Source organism: Pelodiscus sinensis, chromosome 4, assembly GCF_049634645.1.
Source record: "Pelodiscus sinensis isolate JC-2024 chromosome 4, ASM4963464v1, whole genome shotgun sequence".
Taxonomy (NCBI): Eukaryota; Metazoa; Chordata; order Testudines; family Trionychidae; genus Pelodiscus; species Pelodiscus sinensis.
Genome location: NC_134714.1, coordinates 132,486,470 through 132,507,468, shown reverse-complemented (window position 1 = coordinate 132,507,468; position 20,999 = coordinate 132,486,470). Strand labels below are relative to the sequence as shown.

Sequence of the window (20,999 nt, the reverse complement as noted above, 5' to 3'; positions counted from 1 at the left end):
TCGATGATGGGACTCGGACAGGGCCTACTTCGGGGAGAGATCTCTCCCTCCCCTGCTGCCCAGCCTCTGTCATTCCTCGCCTTCCCACCACTGCCCTTGTTCCCTGATTCTTCCCCCATTCAGGTCCCACCTGCCTCCTCCGAGGCGTCGTCATAGGGAGACGCTGAAACCAGGCCCTGGCATCATACCCCACCCACTGAGGGGGAGGAAAACCTCCTCATACCTTTGTGGTGGACTTTGGAGCCAGCTCTCCCTCTGAGCCCCCGGACACTTCACAGCGCTGCAGGGCGGCTGAGGTGACCCCAGAGGTTTCGGAGGGTGCAAATGCCTCTTTCCCAGAGTGCCTGCATGGGGAAGCTATGGAGGATGCCCCCACCGTCCACACCGCTGCTGTGGGGACGACTGCTGATCCTGCCACCGACAAGTGTGACCACGTGGTGGTGGGCCGTGGCCTTGCCTTCCTCTCTCAGGAGGTTGAGGCCCTAGGTTTGACCCCGGCTGCCTCAGAGGGGATCTCCTTGTCCTGGAAGAGTGACAATTATTGTCTCCTTCCAACATGACACCCTCCCGTCTCCCTGCCCCCGGGTTGCCCCAGGATGAGACCATCTGCCCGGTCATTGGCAGCACTTTGGCCATGGCCACTGGGGGGTTGCTAGTAGGCGGGAGCTCCCATTGTTCTCCATCACCTCATGCTGGAGCCTCTGGTGTTGCATGCCCAGTGGCACTGGGCCCTGGTGCTGGGGAGACACTAACTTCCCCTACTGCTGCTACCGATCCCCTGCCCTTCGAGGAGGCACCGCATCCCTGTACCTTTTCCACTGAGGCTGCTGATCCTGTCCCTGCTCCTAACCCCTGTTCCACTCCTGTTCCCTGCTCAGCCCCTCTCCCAACTAAATTTCCCACTCCTCTTCCTGCTCTTCTTCCACCCCTTCCTCTTGCTCCTTTTCCTAACCCCCCCACTCTTGTTCCCAATCCCCTCCCTGGCCACTTTCTTTCCCCTTGCCCTGTTACTGCTGCCCCCCGCCCCCAGGCTGCTACATTTAGTTCAGATGTTGGCCCCCAGGAGGTGCTTTTGTTTCTACCACTCCCAAGGAGGTCTGGGGCTGTTCTCCCTCTGCCACTGCCACTGACATAGGAAGGCAGAGACCCTGAAGTCCCTGCTGGGAAGATGGTAATCAGTCTTGCAGCCTATAGGGGGGTCTGTCCCAAAGACATTCAGGCCCCAAAGTCCAATGTGCTGAGGACAAGACGCAAGACTTCTTAGAAGACATCCATGGCTCCGAGAGCAAAGTGGCTCTCGCCCTTCAGCACTGGGGAGATTTCCATCTCATCCTCCAGACCATTAGGGCCATCTTGAGGGAGGGTAAAAGGACTGGGTAGCAGGAGGCTATGGCCTACCAGTGGGCCCACAGCTTCTGCAATGCCCTGCTCATATTTGGGTATAGTCACGCTTTGCTGCGGGCCCAATGGAGGCTGCCAGCACTCCTTGCCAAGAGGGCTTACACTTGGAAAAGAGCACAGATCTTACGCAAGAAGCCCTCTCTTCCCAGGCTTTACTTTAAATCTTCTTGCGCGGGCCGTGTGGACGCTCTGCGGGTTCTTGCGCAAGAACCTGCCAGTGTCCAGATAACCATGGTGTTTAAGTCAGTAATTGGAACAACCAAAATGGAGTGTGTGACCCTTGACCTAGGGATCCATGTTGGATTTTCTCAGGTACTGACTGCTCTAAGACCAATGTAAACCGGATTTTCCCACCAAGTGATCACAGGGTTTCCATTCCCCGCAGACTTTCCCCGCTTTGTAAGGGCAGTGTTGCCTCAGCCTTAGCTACTGTCGGCCGTTGTGGCAGCTCCACCCCCTGACAGCCAAAGGCAGCCCCAGCCACGCTTGCAGGAGGGAAAGAAGAGGATTTTACCTACTGCCCCCCACCCCCAGCCTGCCTGTAACACCCCCAGCCTGCGGCTCCTCTGCACCCCCCACTGCAGGACAGGACATCATGGGACTCCTGTGCTCCTCCCCAAGGGCTCCAGACAAGCCTGAAGGTAGCAGGTCCTGGGCACTTCCCCCAGCGCCACTGCCAATCCCAGGAGAGAAATGTCACTGAACTCAGGGCTTATTCTTACATTTTTAAAACCCCAAAAGGGGGTTGATTTCGTGGGTCTGGACTTCTAGGCCCTGTTTCTGTTGTCACTATCCCCAAGTTTGTTTTACGTTTGTTATATCTGCATTGGGTTATCTCCCCATTTCTCCCTCTTTTGCAATTAATCCCTAGATAATATTATACCTCGTTTGCAACCAAAGATCACCAAATCTTTCTTCATTGCACCTGCATGTAGCTCCCTTTTCCTTCTCTGACTCTACCCATCTGTACTTTTGCTCTGGTGCTCTTCTTCCAGCAAACTGTCCAGGCAACAAAACAGTTCCACTGCTCAGCAGCCTTCTGACATGGGCCAGCCAAGCCGTGACTGGATACTCCACTAAGCCTTCTCCCTACTGGTTGGTCACTTAGGGTACGTCTAAACTACATGCCTCCGTCGACGGAGGTATGTAGATTAGACAGATCGGCAGAGGGAAATGAAGCCGCGATTAAAATAATCGTGGCTTCATTTAAATTTAAATGGCTGCCCCGCTCTGCCGATCAGCTGTTTGTCGTCAGATCGGGGCAGTCTGGATGCGCCGCGTCGACAAAGAAGCCTTTCTTGATCGGCACAGGTATGCCTCGTGAAACCAGGTTTACCTGTGCCGATCAAGAAAGGCTTCTTTGTCGACGCGGCGCATCCAGACTGCCCCGATCTGCCGACAAACAGTTGATCGACAGAGCGGGGCAGCCATTTAAATTTAAATGAAGCCGCGATTATTTTAATCGCGGCTTCATTTCCCTCTGCCGATCTGTCTAATCTACATGCCTCCGTCGACGGAGGCATGTAGTCTAGACACACCCTTACTTTGGTTTTGCTTGATGGAGGAAACATGATGACTGGAGAACCTATGAACCTATGTGTTATATTTTGGAAAGTGACACAGCAAGAGAAACACATAGAATATCACAAGCTGCAATAGATCGATAGGTTGATTTGGGGGATTTTTCAAGAAATTATTTTTTTCCAAAGACGTCTTTCAATCAAAATACTAATCTCGCCTCCTCCCCTCCACAAACGGTGGCTGTGGGACTCCAGTGATTTTCTAGGGTAGTTTTGAAAGAGGAGAGTCCATCATGCATCATGGGGGATGCAGTGCAGCCTGGCCCATGGCAGACAATATCAGGCTCTGGTATATGAGGCACTTCTGTGGTATTCCTGAGGGGATCTGTTGTGTTTTCAGCCAAAAGCTTTCAATCTCAACAAACAAAGCCGTTTTTTGAGTAGCTCGACACAGTCCCAGGGTTGAACTTCGAAAACAAGAAGATGAAATGTACGCCCTATTGCACCGTGCAACTCTGATAGAAATTGCATCATTTAGTAACACAGGAGGAAAGAGTGCACCAAATTAGTCCTCAGAGAATGAGTTTCACCAAGAGTAATTTGGCTTCACTCGGTAGGTGAATTAGATGTTGTGCTCTTGAGATCAGGAAGCCTGTCCAATGGATCACAGATCTAGGTATAAAACTTCCGGAATACTCAAAACTGGCACTTTCTTTCAATGGGGAAACACCTCATCTCTCTTCTCATCAGGTACGTACTATTGACTTGCATCATAGTCACACTCACACAGTCAGCAGGGCCATCAACAGGTACTGAATTCATGACCTACAACACTCAAAGCCTTAGCCCACCTTGAGCTATATAAACAAACCTCTTGATTGGAAGAAATAGGCAATTACGTAGTCCCTGAAACCCCTGGTTTCCCTCGTTTCTCAAGATTTTCTTAAAGAGCACTGTAAAGGCCATTTCAGATGCATAAAAGCTTTATTAGCAGAGCACACAAGCTTTTCTCCAAACAGACATGCCCAGCCACAGAGCTCCCCATACCCAAAAAGGTTAGAGACATTGTCACTTGTTTACTCTAACCCCTTCTTGAGCTAAACAACAATCTCATAACACTAAGATGGATGGTTTTCACCCCGATTCTCCCACAACAGAAATCACCGTTTATTGCTGAGATCAGTGAAGAGGAGTGTTTGTGTGTGTGTGTCACGATCAATCTGTGTGTCCTCGTATGTGAACAATGTGTCCGTTGTATGGAACAACTGGAATGAACAGCTGTGAACATCTAGCCCTGTTAACTAAGCCCATCCCCAATTTTATACAGGTGCTCAGTAAGAAACTGATCCACATTTCTTCACTTACTTCATTACAGTGAAAGGACATATTCTCTGGACCAACCCACCCACATCACTGTAGCTCCCTGATCTATGCTCAGAGGAGATGGAAGAGGGAAATCACTCAGTGGTGCCTGAGTTCATTCTCTCAGGATTGACAGATCGTCCAGAGCTACAGGTCCCCCTTTTTTTGTTGTTCTTACTGATTTACGTTACGACTCTGATCTGTAATGGTGGGATGATCTTGTTAATCACAGTTAACCAGCAACTTCATATCCCCATGTACTTTTTCCTCAGGAGTTTGTCTTTCTGTGATCTCTGCTGTTCCACAGTAATAGCCCCTAAAATGCTGCAGACTTTCTTAACTGAGAGAAAAAGTATTTCTCACACTGCCTGCGCTGTGCAAATGTATTTCTTCCTTGTTTGCATAGATATTGAGTGTCTCTTGCTGGCTGTGATGGCGTATGACCGTTATGTGGCCATCTGTAACCCCCTGCTCTATATGGTCACCATGTCCAGGCAGCGTTGTACCCAGCTCATAGCTGGGGTGTGTGCCGTGGGGTTTTTGGATGCAATGATACTCACATGTTGTACGTTTCGGCTGTCATTCTGCAGCTCCAACATCATCCATCATTTCAGCTGTGACATCCCCCCATTGCTGGCGCTCTCTTGCTCTGACACCCGCATCAGTGAAATTGTGATGTTTGCTTCTACGTGTTACACTGTAGTGATCACCAGTGTGACCATCCTCCTCTCCTATGTCTACATCATCTCCACCATTCTGCAGATGCACTCTGCCGAGGGCCGGTACAAAGCCTTCTCCACCTGCTCTTCTCACTTGTCCACGGTGGTCATTTTTCATGGCACTCTCATTTTCATGTCTCTCCGCCCATCCTCCAGCTATTCTATGGACACAGACAAAATAGCCTCAGTCTTCTACACGATGGTTATCCCCATGTTGAACCCCCTCATCTACAGCTTGAGGAACAGGGAAGTGAAGGACGCAGTGAAGAAAGGCTTGAATAACCTGTTAGCGAATTCCTGAATTTGTTCATCCAAGTGCTGGTTGAATGATTGGGAGTGAAAACAGGGGAATTCAATTCCTCTCCCATAGTGATGTCGTCTCATAGAGCTCATAGTAGTATTGTTCATTATTGCATTTATATTATTATTTATGTATTTGTATTCCACCAAAATCTGCAGGTCACAACTGAGATTAGAGCTTTCTTATGCTATTACTCCAGCAAAATTAAAGGAAGCACCTGTTTCATGTCTGACTATGTAAATATATGTCATTTGCTTTGAATCCATGGATCTGTTTGTATTTTCAGTGAAAGGGGGGATTCAAATGTCTCTCTTTGTTTTATCTAGGTTTGTTTCTTTGTAGCTGGCTTGGCTTCATTAAGGTGTGTGTAATTTCTATGGCTCAAGGAAAGGGAGTTGTTGTAGAGATTGTCTCCCGGTTTATGTCCATGCATGCTGAGGAAATATTATTTTCATCACAAAATCCTTCACTTCATCTGAAGGAAACAAACAAACAAAAAAATGAAATAGGAGCATAGTGTCTAAGAGAGAGCATAGTGTGTATGCATCCCCTGTGACAGTCTGCACTGAACAGAATACAAAATAGCACAGAAAGTGTAAATTTTCTCTACAACATAAATAAAACACGTTAAATAATCAGACACAATATTTTTATACCTCATCAGCAGGTTAGCAATGTGTTCTTGCTCTTAGTTCTCTTGGGATTTATTATAGACTATGAAGGGTAACGATTCTGGGAATTGTATGGCTCTGGGGATTGTGAGTGAGAAATGGTTGAAGCTGCTCTTATAAATGTTTTTTAGTTCATGGCACCTTAGAAAATATTCATTTCAATCTGATCGAAATCTGAGAATTCTCCAAACATAGTGATATTTGAAAACATTCTTTGAATATAAAATATCTGTTGGTGGATCATTACAGTTAGTAGTTCCTTATAAGCGCCTCATCAATATATGCCTCTGAGAACCTCAAACTCTTTATTGTTTGTATTGACATAACTTTCATGTTAGGTAGCACAATAGTATCTCCAGGTGTGTCTAGACTACATGGCTCCATCGACAGAGCCATGTAGATGAGTGTACTCAGCAAAGGGAAAGGAAGTAGTGATTTAAATAATCACCGTTTCATTTACATCAAAATGGCCGCTGCGCTTTGACGATCAGCTGATTGTCGGCACAGCGTGGTAGTCTAGACGGGGATCATCCGACCCCAAATCCCTTTGTCGTCAGATCCTGTAAGCCTCATTTCTCAAGACATAAAGGATCTGACGACAAAGGGATCTGGGGTCGGCTGATCCCCGTTTAGACTACTGTGCTGTGCCGACAGTCAGTTGATCGGCACAGCGCGGAAGCCATTTTGATGTAAATGAAGCAGTGATTATTTAAATCGTCACTTCATTTCCTTTTGCTGAGTACACTCATCTACATGGCTCTGTCGATGGAGCCATGTAGTCTAGACACACCCTCTATTTCACAAATGAGCTGAAGCACAGAGAAAGTTAATATCCTGCTTTAAGGCTACACGCGAGGTCTGCAGTAGTCAGGAACTAAGCCCCAAATTAAAGAGTTCTAAACTAATGCTCTCACTACAGCTAGATGATCGTTCCTTCTCCTGACAATAAAGGCACAACTTAAAAAACAACGAATAGTGCAGCAGCACCTTGAAGTCTAACAAAACATGTAGATGGGATCATTCGTTGTTTTTTAAGTTTTTCCCCCTCTGAAGCAATAAAGGAACAGCTGTGTAAAACATGAACGTAAAAGCATGGCAAAACAGACCCGCTATCTCTTCATCAAGTTCATAATCTGCTGATCATTATTCTGGTAAAAATGCGTGTGGCAACGTTATGTAAAATTAGAAGATTCCGCTTTATAATGTATTGAGCTATTTCAAGTTGAGAAAAGCAGGGACAAAGTAGTTCTTAAGGACACATGCCTCAGGCATGTGTCAACCAATTTCAATTATATCTCATCTGCTGAAGAGGCCATTCTTGTGCAGGAAGACGGGTGTAGGTGAGAAATCTACATTCTGATAAACAAACCGCTGGGATTTTCTGTTCCCTCAGACTTTGTTTTTGATGCCATGAACTGACAAAAAGGGAAGGATAGTACCATTCAGAGAACTGCCTTTGCTTCTCATTTCTCTTTTGCAAGAATCATCTTCAGCCTGAGGTTTTAGAGACAATCGGAAATAAAGTGAAAGAAAGTTGGGCTGGAGGGGTCTGGCTGAAAGGCATTCAGTAACACTGCAGACATAAGTGGCAAGATAAATCTTTGCTTGAATTCATTAAGCTAGTCAAGTTAGCTATTAGTTGAATTTTATATTTCATTTCCTTTATTTCCAATTCTCTGACTTCCTATTTGTATGTTTCAGGGGGTAGCCGAGTTAGTCTGCACAGGATAAACTTAAAAAACAACAATGGTCTGGTAGCACTTTATAGACTAACAAAACATGTAGATGGGATGATGAAGAAGTGGGCTGTGCCCATGAAAGCTCATAATACCATTGATAGGTTTTGTTACTCTAGAAAGTGCTACCAGAACATTTGTTGTTTTTAAGTTCATCATAATTTGTAATCAAAAAGAACATTTCTGTAGTCAGTAAATGTGTTTTATTGCTTAACTGAGGCCCGTGTATTTTTGTATTGAAATAGCTGAGAACTTCTAATTGAGAAGAAGATTTGCACAGGCCATTTTCTATTCATAAAATGATGGCTTTTGTATGAGTTGATGTTCCAAGAGAGTGTTGGACAGAACCAGGCATACATTCCAGTCAGCATCGCTAGGCCCTGCGATCTTGAGTTTCTTGGTCTCTGCTGTCAGGCTGAAAAGCTGCCCGAGTAGGAGCCTAGAGATTTGTGCGAAGTTGCATTAAAGAATGAGGGATTTGGTCGCCATTCTGTTATCTGTACAATTTTCACCCGTTTCTCTGTTGCCATTAGAAGGAAAAAGTCTCAATGATGTAGAGCAATATCTATCATCCACTAACTATGGGCTTTGTTCCTAGCTCAATGATGGGCCTGTTGGACAACCTTAAATCAAGACAGTTGCTTTCTCTGTGATGGCAGCGATTACAATAAATAGAGTAAAGTTTGCAAGGTCTTCAGAGATACTACATTGTTGACATATAATGGAGCTGAAGCTGACCTTCATGGCAGCTGGTTTGGGAGTTTTGTTTATGTATGGTTTAATTGATCTACCTCGTTAAATGCAATGTTATGATAGTGTTTAAGTCAGTAATTGGAAGAAACAAAATGGAGTCTGTGATCCTTGACCTAGGGATCCATGTTGGATCTCCTCAGGCACTAACCGCTCAGAGACCGGTCTAAACCGGATTTTCCGTCCAACTGGTCATGAGATTTCCATTCCCCTCAGGCTTTCCCCGCTCTTGTGGCTTTGCAAGGGCTGAGTTGCCTCAGCCTCAGCTGCTGTTGGCCATAATGGCAGCTCCACCCCCTGCCAGCCAGAAGCAGCCCCAACTGCAAGATCCAACTGCAGCTGCTGGCGGGAAGAGGGGATTTTACCAACCGTCCCCCCCCAGCCTGCCTATAACCCCTCCCCCCAGCCTACGGATCCTCTGCACCCCCCAGTGCAGGACAGGACATCGTAGGACTCCCCAGCGCTTCTCCCCAAAGACTCCAGACCAGCCTGAGGGTAGCAGGTCCTAGGCACCTCCCCCAGCGCCACTGCCAGTCCCAGGAGAGAAAAGTCACTGAACTCAGGGCTTATTCTTACCATTTTAAAATTCAAGACCAAAAGGGGTTTGATGAGGTGGGTCTGGACTTCCAGCCCCTGTTTGTGCTGTGTCTGTCCCCAGTTTGGTTTTCTGTTTGTTATAACTGCATTGGGTCATCTCCCCATTTCTCCCTCTTTTGCAATTAATCCCTAGAAAACATTAAATCTCGTTTGCACCCGAAGATCACCCCATCTTTCTTCATTCCTCCTGCACAGGAGGAAGGGGAGGGAAGAAACAGGATCCATTTCACTGATTAATTCATGGGTGACAGACCTGGATAGGGGACTGATCCTGTGCATCTGACAAGGGCACCAAAGGGCATTTGGAACTGTGTTTGCTACCTGCGCCCTGGGGGTAGCAGTCTCCTCCTGGCCATTTGGGGATTTAACTCTCCCAACAGTGCCCCCTCCTCAGAGGGTGCCTCACCACCATCACTTCTGCTCTGGACCCACCTGACTGTGATCCACATTGTTCTCCAGATGGCAGTGACCTCTTCTGGACACAGCACCCCACTCAGTTATCTCCCCATGACTGGGGAGCCGACAGTTCTTAGTTCTGTCACTTGCCTCATTGGCCACCTTCACCCTCAATCCCCGAACTCAGGGACAAACAACAGTCTGGATACCAGCCACCCCCTCATTTGAAAGTGGAGTGCAAAGGAGGGGGACCCAGAACTGCCTGCTTCTCTGGGTTGGTCAGCAGCCACCTACTGCCCGTTTTCCAGCATCTCCCTGTTCTCTTCCCTAAAATCACAACTGCTTCCTTATCCCTGTATCAGGACTTCACTCTGCCAGTCACTCAGGTTGTAGCTCCCTTCCCCTCCCCTGATTTCCCCCACCCCTGCTTTGGATTTGGTGCTCCTCTCCCGGCAACCAACCCAGGCAGCATTCCCGGGAGCCTTTTGCTCAGCAGCCCTGCTTATAGGGGCCATCCTGGCCCTGATTGGCTGCTCCACTAAGCCTTCTCCCTACAGCTTAGCTCAATAAGCCCTCTTCTGATTGGTTTGTGTGCCGCCTCCCCGAGGTACCTTAACCCCACTTCCACTAGTGTGGTTCAGCCGCACCACCACAAAACCTTGTCAGGACATACACATTTTTTGAATCCTACTGAAAGGCACATAAGTAGACTTGCCCCCGTTCAGAGATCGGCAAGCAGAGGCAGAAAAATGTAAGGCCCGTTTTTTACATAGGTCTATAGGCTCACTGAATCCGTGAATGCTTTCGAAAACGCCGCCTCTGGACAGACCCCCTTCAACAGGTTCGTTTCTGCTTTGCAGAGAAGCAACCAAATAAGTAATGGAGATCAGACGTTGGTGGTCGCTTGCTGAGCTTCTCTGGTCATCATGGGTGTGTCTACATGGCACCATTATTTTGGGAGAACTAGCGTTATTTAGAAATAACAACGTGAGCGTCTGCACAGCCATGCTGTTATTTTGAAATAATTTTGAAATAACAGATGGCTTAATCCGAAATCTGTACAACTCATTCTGTGAGGAATAATGCCTGTTCTGAAAGAGCTATTTAGAAATAAGGTGTGCGTAGATGCTCCACATGTGTCCTCCATCAAGCAAAAGCAATGCGCCTATCTGTCCTATTTTGGGTAATGACACAGTAAGAGAAAGACACAGAATATATCACAGTCTGAGATAGATAGATAGATAGATAGATAGATAGATAGATAGATAGATAGATAGATAGATAGATAGATAGATAGATAGATGGGGTGTGTGGGGATAGATAGATAGATAGATAGATAGATAGATAGATAGATAGATAGATAGATAGGGTGGATGGATTTTTAGGATTTTTCAAGACATTACATTTCCATGGAAATCTTTCCCATCTCCGACCACTGCCCGTCCCCTCTACACCCAACTGAAAAGAAGAGACTATCATGCATCATGGGGGATGGAGTCCAGCCTCGGATCCTGACAATATTGGGCAGTGGTAACTGTGGTAACCTCTGTGGTATTTCTGAGGGGATCTATTGTGCTTTTAGGAAAAAGTTTTCAGTCTCCACAAACAAAGCCTTTTTTGATCAGCTTGACACAGTCCCAAGGTTGAACTTTGAAAACAGGAAGATGAAATAGACGCCCTGTTGTACTGTGTAACTCTGGTAGAAATTGCATCATTTAGTAACACAGGAGGAAAGAGTGCGCCAAATTAATCCCCAGGAATGAGTTTCACCCAGGATGAGTTTGCATCACTCAGTAGCTTAATTAGGTGTTGTGCCTCTTGAGATCAGTTATTCCCAGTTACTTCAGGGAGCATGTCCCATGGATCACAGCTCTGGGTATAAAGTTTCCTGAATACTCAAATCTGGCACTTTCTTTCGATAGGGAAACACCACATCTCTCTCCTCAAAAGGTACGTGCTATTGTCTTGCATCACAATCACACACACATACAGACAGCAGGGTCGTATAGCAGCTACTGAATTCACGACACACAGCCCTAAAAATCTCAGCCCACCCTTAGCTAGAGAAATAAACCATGTGATTGGAAAAAATAGGCAATTACATAGTCCCTGAAAACCCTGGTTTCCACTATTTCTCAGGATTTTCTTACAGAGCACTGAATGAAAATGCAATTTCAGATGCAAATAAGCTTTATTAGCAGAGCACACAAGCTTTTCCCCAAACAGACAAGCCCAGCCACAGAGCTCCCCATTCCCAAAGAGGGGAGAGACTTTGACACTTGTTTACTCTCACTCCTTCTTGAGCGAATCAGATCACCTGGGATATTTTTCATCCAGATTCTCCCTCAGCAGAGTAAGAAATCTCTGTTTGCTGCTGAGATCAGTGAAGAGGAATGTTTTTGTATGTATGTCATGATTAACCTGTGTGTTCTTGTATGTTTACCGTGTGTGCATTGTATGGAACAATTGTAATGACCAGCTGTGAACATCTAGTCCTGAAAAGTAAGTGCATCCCTAATTTTATACAGGTGTCCATTAAAAAACTGATCGCCACTTTTCTTCACTTACTTCATTACAGTGAAGGGACAGATTCTGTGAACCAGTCCACACACCCACATCACTGTAGCTACCTGATCTCAGCAAAGAGGAGATGGAAGAGGGAAATCACTCGGTGGTGACTGAGTTCATTCTCTCAGGACTGACAGATCATCCAGAGCTCCAGGTCCCCCTCTTTGTGTTCTTCCTACTGATTTATGTTACTACTCTGATCTGTAATGGGGGGATGATCTTGTTAATCACAATTGACCCACAACTGCACACCCCCATGTACATTTTCCTCAGGACTTTGTCTTTTTCTGATTTCTGCTGTTCCACAGTAATCGCCCCTAAGATGCTGCAGATTTTCTTAGCTGAGAGGAAAAGCATTTCGTACATTGCCTGTGCTGTGCAAATGTATTTTTTTCTCGTTTGTGTAGATATTGAGTGTCTCCTGCTGGCTGTGATGGCGTACGACCGTTATGTGGCCATCTGTAACCCACTGCTCTATAGTGTCACCATGTCAAGGCAGCGGTGTAACTTGCTGATGGCTGGGGTGTTTGCTGTGGGGTTGGTGGATGCGTTGATACTCACATGTTGTACATTTCGGCTGTCATTCTGCCGCTCCAACATCATCAGTCATTTCTTCTGTTGCATCTCCTCATTGTTGCCACTCTCCTGCTCTGACACCCGCATCAATGAGATTGTGATGTTTGCTTCTACATGCTACACTGTGGTGATCACGACTGTGATTATCCTTCTCTCCTATGTCTGTATCATCTCCGCCATTCTGCAGATCAACTCTTCCGAGGGCCGGCGAAAATCCTTCTTCACCTGCACCTCTCATTTGACTGCAGTGGGCATGTTTCATGGCACCCTTATTATTATGTCTTTCCAGCCCAGCTCCAACTATTCCATGGACTCTGACAAAATAACCTCCGTGTTCTACACGCTGGTAATTCCTATGTTGAACCCCCTCATCTACAGTCTGAGGAACAGGCAGGTGAAGGGTGCTGTAAGGAAAACAATGAATAAACTCCTAAAGAATTCCTGAATTTGTTCATCCCACTGCAGGTTGAGTGATTGGGAGTGGAATTAGGAGAATTTAATTCCTAACTCATTGTAATGTCGTCTAGTAGAGCTTACGGTAATATAATTGATGTTATTATTTGTTTGTATTCCAAAAAAACGTTCTTCCTTAATTGAGATCAGGCCTTTGAAACAGGTACCTCCTTTTACTGGAATAATAGCATAACAATTGTGTGAGTGTGTAAATATATGTCACTTGCTTTGAATCCATGGATCAATTTGTATGTGCAATGGCTTCAGACATCTCTCTTCTTTGTAACTGGGTTTGTTTCTTTGTTGGTGGCTTGGTTTCATTAGGATGTGTGTCATTTCTACAGCTCAAGGAAAGGGAGTTGTTGCAGTGTTTGTCTCCTAGTTTGTGTCCATGCATTATGAGGAAAATCATGTTTGTCACGATGTCCTTCACGTCATCTTAAGGGAACAAAAATAAATAAATAAATAGGATCCTGGTGTCGAAGAGAAAGCACGGTGTGTGTGCATCCTCCGTGACAGTCTCCTCTGAACAAAATACAAATAGCACAAAAAGTGTGAATTTTGTTTACAACTTAAAAAAAGCCACAGAGATAAAATCAGATGCTAGACATTTATACCTCATCAGCAGGTTAGCTATGCTTTTTTCCTCTTAGTTCAATGGGGATATATTATAGACGGTGGAGGGTAGCAGTTCTGGGAATTGTATGGCTCTGGGGATTGTGAGTGAGAAATGGATGACGCTGCATGCATAAATCTTTTCTTTTTTTTAGTTGACGGCTGCTTAGAAAATATTCATCTCAATCCAATCCTTATTTGAATATTCCCTAAACATTGAGAAAATTGAAATGTCTTTTTAGAAATATAACATATCTGTTGGTGGATCATTAAAGTTTATAGTGCCTTACTTGACCCTCATCAAGATATACCTTTGAGCACCTCAGAATCTTTATTGTTTTGATTGTCATAACTTCCATGTCACGTAGCACAATATTATCTCCATTACACAGATGATGAGCTGAGGCACTAAACATCCTGCTAGAAGATCACACAAGAGGTCTGCTGTAAAGTCAGGAACTAAGCCCCAAATTACAGAGTTCTAAGCTAATGATCTACCTAAACCTAGATGCTCTTTCCTTCTCTTTTACCCCCACACAAACTGCCTGTAACACCTCTAGCCTGCAGCTCCTCTGAACCCAACAGTCTCGGACAGGACATCATGGGCCACCCCAAGGCTACACCCCAAGGGCTCTAGACCAGCCTGGGGATAGCAGGTCCTGGGTACCTCCTGTCCCCAGTTTGGTTTTCTGTTTGTCACAGCTGGGTCAGGTTCTATCCCCCATTCACCTCCTTTGTAACCAGTCCCCGAGCAACCTCCTGCTCTGTTTGCACCTGGACATCCCCTCCTCTCTCTGTAATGCACCTGCCCTGGAGGGAAGGGAGGGATCCACTTTCTTAAAGACCGGGGTGGGGAACCTCAGGCCCGGGGCTGGAAGTGGTCCCTGGCTTTTGTGGATCCAGCTCCTGGGGCTCAGGGCTCCCCCCAGAATTGGGGAGCCCGTGTTGGTGCTCAAGCCCCTCTGCCACCCCATGTCAGGGCTGAAGCACACAAAATCTACCAGCCTGCACCCCACTAGGTTCTGGTGTGTGAGGGGAATGAGGGGGGGGGGTCTTTCCCTTGCTCAGTCAGGGGTCACATCAGTGAGCAGTTGGGGGATTTTGCTTCTCTCTTTTGTGTGGTCCCCCAACTGATTTTTCTGTGGGTCAGCGACCTTGCCCCAGATGTGGGCTGCTGACTTTGGTGCATCCTACACCAGAGGGAGGAAACAGGACCCACTTCAGCACTTAATTCATTTCCAGGTGACAAGCCTTCGCTGGGGGGCCAATCCTGTGCTTCTGGCAAGAGCACCAAGCAGCATTTCTAACCGTATTTGCCACCCGTGCCCTGGGGTTAACAGACTGGTGACTTCAGCAGAACCCCTTGGGAATTAATTTTTCAGAGAGAGACCTGACGGGAATTTGTTTAGTTCATTCATGAATAGTGACAGAGAGCACCACGCCCTTGTGTGTGAGATGAACGTGGGACTGTCTTTCCCCTTGTGTAGTAGCGAGGAACTAGATCACCAGGTATCCCTGCTACAGAAACAGCTGGCTCAGACCTCCGAGGCTACAGGTCCACTGCAGCTCTTTTCCGGGATACGAGCAGTATCCCGGATAAGCAATGGTGCATCCAAGGAACGCGTCCTCATTTCTGAAAAAAAATTCGGAACAGTGAACTTGCTCTTTCACCATCCCTGCAAACCTCATTGTACGAGGAAGAAGGAGTGTGTCAAAAGAGGACATTTTTCTGAAATTTGGTTCCGTGTGGACAGAAATGCCTCTTTCGAAAGAATCAGAGGGGTAGATGTGTTAGTCTGAAATTTCCACTCCATGCATCTGACGAAGTGGGTCTTTGCCCACGAAAGCTTATGCTCCAACACTTCATTTAGTCTATAAGGTGCCATAGGACTCCTCGCCGCTCTTTCAAAAGAAAAGCAGAAAAAGATACGAAAATTGTGAACTGCAATTTGAGTATCTTTTGCCGACTTGTCTTCCTGGTCTAGACATAGCCTGAGTGTGAAAAACAAAGGGATCGGTTGATTCAGCAGCAAGTCGCTGAGTTTGCAGGTCTCCCAACTGGAGGGTTGAAAGAGTTGACACAGCGAGTGGCCGCAGCAGAACAAGATGCTGAGATAGAATCAGTGGAGGTGCAGGAGTCTCAAGCCGCTGTGAGGCAGCTGTTAAAGGAGGCTTGTAATAAAATGGCAGGGCCTAGCAGGTATGGTGAGTGCCATAAGAACATAAGAATGGCCATACTGGCTGCATTCCATGGGGTCTGTGAGAGGTCAGATGCTGACTCTGAAAATGAGAGTTCTCCTCTGAAATCCTCAGAGGGCACTTTGGGGGTGTGTCTAGACTACAGGGTTTTGTCGACAAAAGTGGACTTTTGTCGATAAAACTATACCTGTGTCCACACTGCCTTTGAGTTATGTTGACATAATGTTGACAAAACTCAGCAGTTTTGTCGACGTATGTAAACCTCATTCTACGAGGAATAACGCCTTTTGTTGACAGAGTTCTGTCGATAGAAGGCATTATTGCATCTACACTGTCCTTTGCATCCACACTGTTATGTCGACAAAGCAGCTTGCTTTGTCGACAGAACTGGATGTAGTCTAGATGCTCTTTGTCGACAGAAGCTTTGTTGACAGTATCTGTCGACAAAGCTTCTGTCGACAAAACCCTGTAGTCTAGACGTCCCCTACAGTGTGCAATCCCATCTTCCGCTCTTGAGGAGATGAGCCTGAAGGAACATACTGAGGGGTTTCTGTAGGTATCAGTAGTCACCACAGTGTCCACATATGACCGAAACACAGAGCCACCCTCCATTAAGCAGGAAACCAAGGTCTATACACCAGACCAAGCCCGAACCATGGGCAAGCATCCGTGGCCTTGTAATAAGAGTATAGTTTTTCATTGGTTAGCGCGAGTGTCAGTGGCCCCCAGTTTAACACATGAAGATTTTGTAACTATGTTGATAGAATGTATGACACCTGAAGAATTTACCTTATGAAGCCACGATGAATGATAATGTAAATCAAGTTGATCTATAAAGACATGTTGTTAAGGTATATTTTCCCCATGATAAAATTGTGGGAAAGGCATATTCAGAAAAAAGACCTTAACGAGCAACCTGAATGATATTTAATATAAAAGAAATTCCTGTTTTTTTGTTAGTGGGTATGGGGCTGTCATGGCTCCTTCCCCACATTGGCATAATAAATGCAAAAAGGGGGGGTCTGCAAAAGTACCCTAAAATCTTATCTTTCCAGGCTTTGGTATAAAACCTCCCCCCAAAATCTTAAAAACCTAGAGTTTGGGGATAAAATTCATAGCTACCACCCAAGTAATGATAAAGAAACTAGGGAGAGATTGCTTGGGAAATCTCAGCCCCAAAAGTTAAAACCAGGATGAAAAAATTAACCAGTACCAGGTTAATTCAAAGAAAAGAAATAGAACTTGTATTATCACCACACTTCTTGTTGCAAGCATCATGACTAGATGGAAAAGTCACAAATTAATATACTCATGGGGGGAGCCTCACCAGGGGCCAAAAACCTTAATTACAAAGGAGAGGAAAACCCATTTTTAAATGCACAGACATGAGCTCCTATTTCCCAAACAATAAAACCTAACGGATTTATCTAAACTTTACCCTACTTACAGACCATGAAGAGTCTAATCTTCAAGGGAGAATTAGCGTCTGTTCCCCTCGCTAGCTGGAAAGAAAAAACTGCCTAGGCCTAAAGAAGGGAGAAACCAAACATTCCTTTCTCCTAGTTTGAAATTCCTACCTGCATTCCTATTGGGTAAATCTTCCTAGCTTAGGTAAAAAGGGCATAATTAACCCCTTAGTCCCCAGGCTGCTGGCTAACCCTCATGGTCATGACAGGGGCGTGATATAGGGGGAATTGCAAACTATGACATTCTTGAATTGAGGAATTTGTATGTGCAGAGATTTAGCCCCAATATTAGATTAGTCTTAGGCCCTGGAAACACCAGGCATGTGAGCCTAAGGGAACTTGAAGCTCATGCCCGAGAAATTTATGACCTGCAACAATTAACTTGTCTCACCACCAGCACAAGCACCACAGGTGTTGCTACTCATGCCAACACACAGGGCTGGATTACCCAATAGGCAGGCTAAGCATGTGCTTAGGGCACCAGCAAAGCAGGGGCACCCCCAAAAAATGAGATTTTACGGTATAGTATTGTTTTAATTTTGAATTACATATGGGGGGCACCGTAATCTTTTCAGAGCTTAGGGCCTCTTCATCCGGCCCTGCCAACACAGCAGTAAAGAATCAAATAGCTGCCTTCAATAATAACAGAAATTTCAGGTTCCAGAGGGGTAGAAAGTTCAGGGAGAACCAGCCTCCCCCAGTGCAGACAAGCTCTGACTGCGAGCAACTTCTAAACTTCTATGGTGTAGAAGTACAGGGGAGGAATGAAAATAAATGAAAATATTGCTAATAAGTTTAACTAAATATGTGTCATGGGAACAGCTATCAAAACAGAAGCTAACGGCTGAGGACATAGACTCATAGAACTCTAGAACTAGAAAGGGAGCTGGAGAGGTCATCAAGTCCAGTCCCCTGCCCTCACGGCAGGACCAATCACCTTCTAGACCATCCCTGATAGATGTTTAGGAAACTGGCAGCCTGTGAAAGTGGCAACAACAGTAGTTCAGCAGAAATAGCAGCATCTATTAGCCACGTGGTCATCTCTGTGGGCAACAGACTTCGAAGGAGCTGAGGTTCCCAAGACCCCCGAGTGGTGGCCCCCATTGCAAATGAAGACTGGGGTCATCCCACCGTGAATCTAACTGTTCAGGGGAACTTCGGCACTATTACGCAAAGAACTTTGGTGGACACAGGGGCCTCCACCAACTTATGTACCAGAGACAATTCGATATTAAGGAACATCCCCATTCAGGAAATCAGATCATTAAAAGAAAGTTCTTCTTCACACAGCGTGTAGTCAACCTGTGGAACTCCTTGCCAGAGGAGGCTGTGAAGGCTAGGACTATAATAGAGTTTAAAGAGAAGCTAGATAATTTCATGGAGGTTAGGTCCATAAAAGGCTATTAGCCAGGGGATAAAATGGTGTCCTTGGCCTCTGTTTGTCAGAGGCTGGAGAGGGATGGCAGGAGACAAATCGCTTGATCATTGTCTTCGGTCCACCCTCTCTGGGGCACCTGGTGCTGGCCACTGTTGGCAGACATACTACTGGGCTAGACGGACCTTTGGTCTGACCCAGTACGGCCGTTCTTATGTTCTTATGTTCTAACATCACACAATGGGAAACAGAGCTTAACACCATTTACCCAAGAACTCACAGGAGCCTTGGGCCCTTTGTCCATCCACAGATCCATGGGATTACAGGGTCTCGATGGATGTGGCATTCTGGGTATGGACCGCCTATCAACATGTAATGTTACAACAGACTTGCTAAGAAGCAGGGCTGAAGTTGGAGAAGCAGGGAGCATAATCCCAGCAGCCCATCAACTCAAAGCTGTAACGGCAGACTCTAATGGCGGGGTGATCCTCTGCTTCTGACAAGGACCCTGAGTAGCACTTAAGCCTTGTTTGCTACCTACGCCTGTGGGGTAACAGGCTCCTGAAGGCCATTGTGTGATTTAACTCTCCAACAGTGCAACCTCCTCTGACTGTACCTCACTAGCATCACCTCTGCTCTGGACCCACCACACCGCGACTCACACTATTCCCCAGACAGCATCGACCTCTTCTGGACACAGTGCCCCACCCTGTTATCTTCCTCCTACTGGGAAACTGATCCTTCTTAGTCCTGCCACTTGCCTGCAGCCCAAGGTTCAGTCCCTGAGCTCAGGAGCAAAATACAGTTTGGATACCAGCCGCCCTCCTCATCTGCAAGTGTGGTGTAAAGGAGGGGACCCAGATCTTCCTGTTACTCTGTGTTGGGACTCAGAGATGCTATAGACATCAGCCACCGCCTGTCCCTTTTCCAACATTTCTCTTTTTCCTTGAGTCACTTCCCTAAAGCAAGAACCCCTTCTTTATACCCATATCAGGGCTTCGGTCTGTCAGTCAGGCTGCAGCTCCCTTTTGCTCCCGACCCACCCATCATGGCCACCCATCCAGGCAGCATTCCAGGGAGCACTGTGATCAGGAGCCCATCTTATATGGCCCAGCCTGGCCCTGATTGGCTGCTCCACTATAAGCCTTTTCCCTACAAGCTGGTTCAATAAGCCCTCTTCTAATTGTCTGGGTTTTGTGCAGCCTCCCCAACGCTTCTTAATCCCCCTATGTGGGTCAGTCCCATCAGAAGGCCATATCAGGATTTCCACATATTTTTGAACTCTATTAAGAGGCACCTAAGTACTGCTACTCCCATTCAGAGAAGGGCAAAAAGCAGCAGAAAGAATTTAAAGGCCCACTTTTTCATATAGGTCCGCAGGCTCAGAGACTTAGTGAATGCTTTCAAAAATGTTGCCTCTGGACAGAAAAGAAACCAAATTAACAATTGAGATGAGATACTGGTGGTCACCTGCTGAGATTCTCTGGTCACCATGTGGCCTCCAGCAAGCAAAATCAGTGAACCTATCTGTCCTATGTTGGGGAGTTACACAGCAAGAGGAAGGCAAAGAATATCATACAAACATAAGAATGGCCGTACTGAGTCAGACCAAAGGTCCATCTAGCCCAGTAGCTTATCTGTCGACAGTGGCCAGCACCAGGTGCCCCAGAGGGGGTGGACCGAAGACAATGATCAAGCGATTTGTCTCCTGCCATCCTTCTCCAGCCTCTAACAAACAGAAGCCAGGGACACCATTTCTATCCCCTGGCTAATAGCCTTTTATGGACCTAACCTCCATGAATATCACTGTCTGTGACAGATAGATAGATAGATAGATAGATAGATAGATAGATAGATAGATAGATAGATAGATAGATAGATAGATAGATAGATAGATAGATAATTTCAGAAAAAATCCCAAAAATCTATCTTTCCCCTTTTCATCTTTCCATCAAAATATCAAACTTCCCCACCCCTATTTGAAACTGTGGCTGTGGGACTCTGGTGATGTTCCAGGGCAGCTCATCCAGAGGAGAGACCATCATGCATCATGGGGGTGGAGTCCAGCCAGGGAGCCTGGCCCATGGCAGACAAAATTGGGTGGTGGTATCTGAGGCACCTGGGTCGTATTTCTGAGGGGATCTATTGTGTTTTCAGCCATAAGCTTTCAGTGTCCACAAACAAAGCCTTTGCTGCTCAGATCGACACTGTCCCAGGCTTAAACTTTGAAAACAGAAGGTGAAATACATACCCTGTTATACTGTATACTGCTGATAGAAATTGCATCATTTAGT

At 46.1% G+C, this 20,999-nt stretch overlaps 2 protein-coding genes across 2 annotated transcripts; both read left to right on the top strand.

The window, feature by feature from the left end:
* The first annotated feature begins 4,364 nt into the window (after positions 1 to 4,364).
* LOC102460980 (olfactory receptor 8U9-like) lies at positions 4,365 to 5,303 on the top strand. The gene has a single exon (XM_075926083.1). The coding sequence runs from the start codon at positions 4,365 to 4,367 to the stop codon at positions 5,301 to 5,303; it is 939 nt and encodes a 312-aa protein (XP_075782198.1).
* A 6,363-nt stretch (positions 5,304 to 11,666) lies between these two features.
* Positions 11,667 to 13,482, top strand: LOC106731570 (olfactory receptor-like protein OLF2). Its single transcript, XM_014570572.2, has one exon. It carries the CDS (start codon positions 12,104 to 12,106, stop codon positions 13,040 to 13,042), a length of 939 nt encoding a protein of 312 aa, XP_014426058.2. The 5' UTR covers positions 11,667 to 12,103; the 3' UTR covers positions 13,043 to 13,482.
* The last annotated feature ends 7,517 nt before the right edge of the window (positions 13,483 to 20,999 follow it).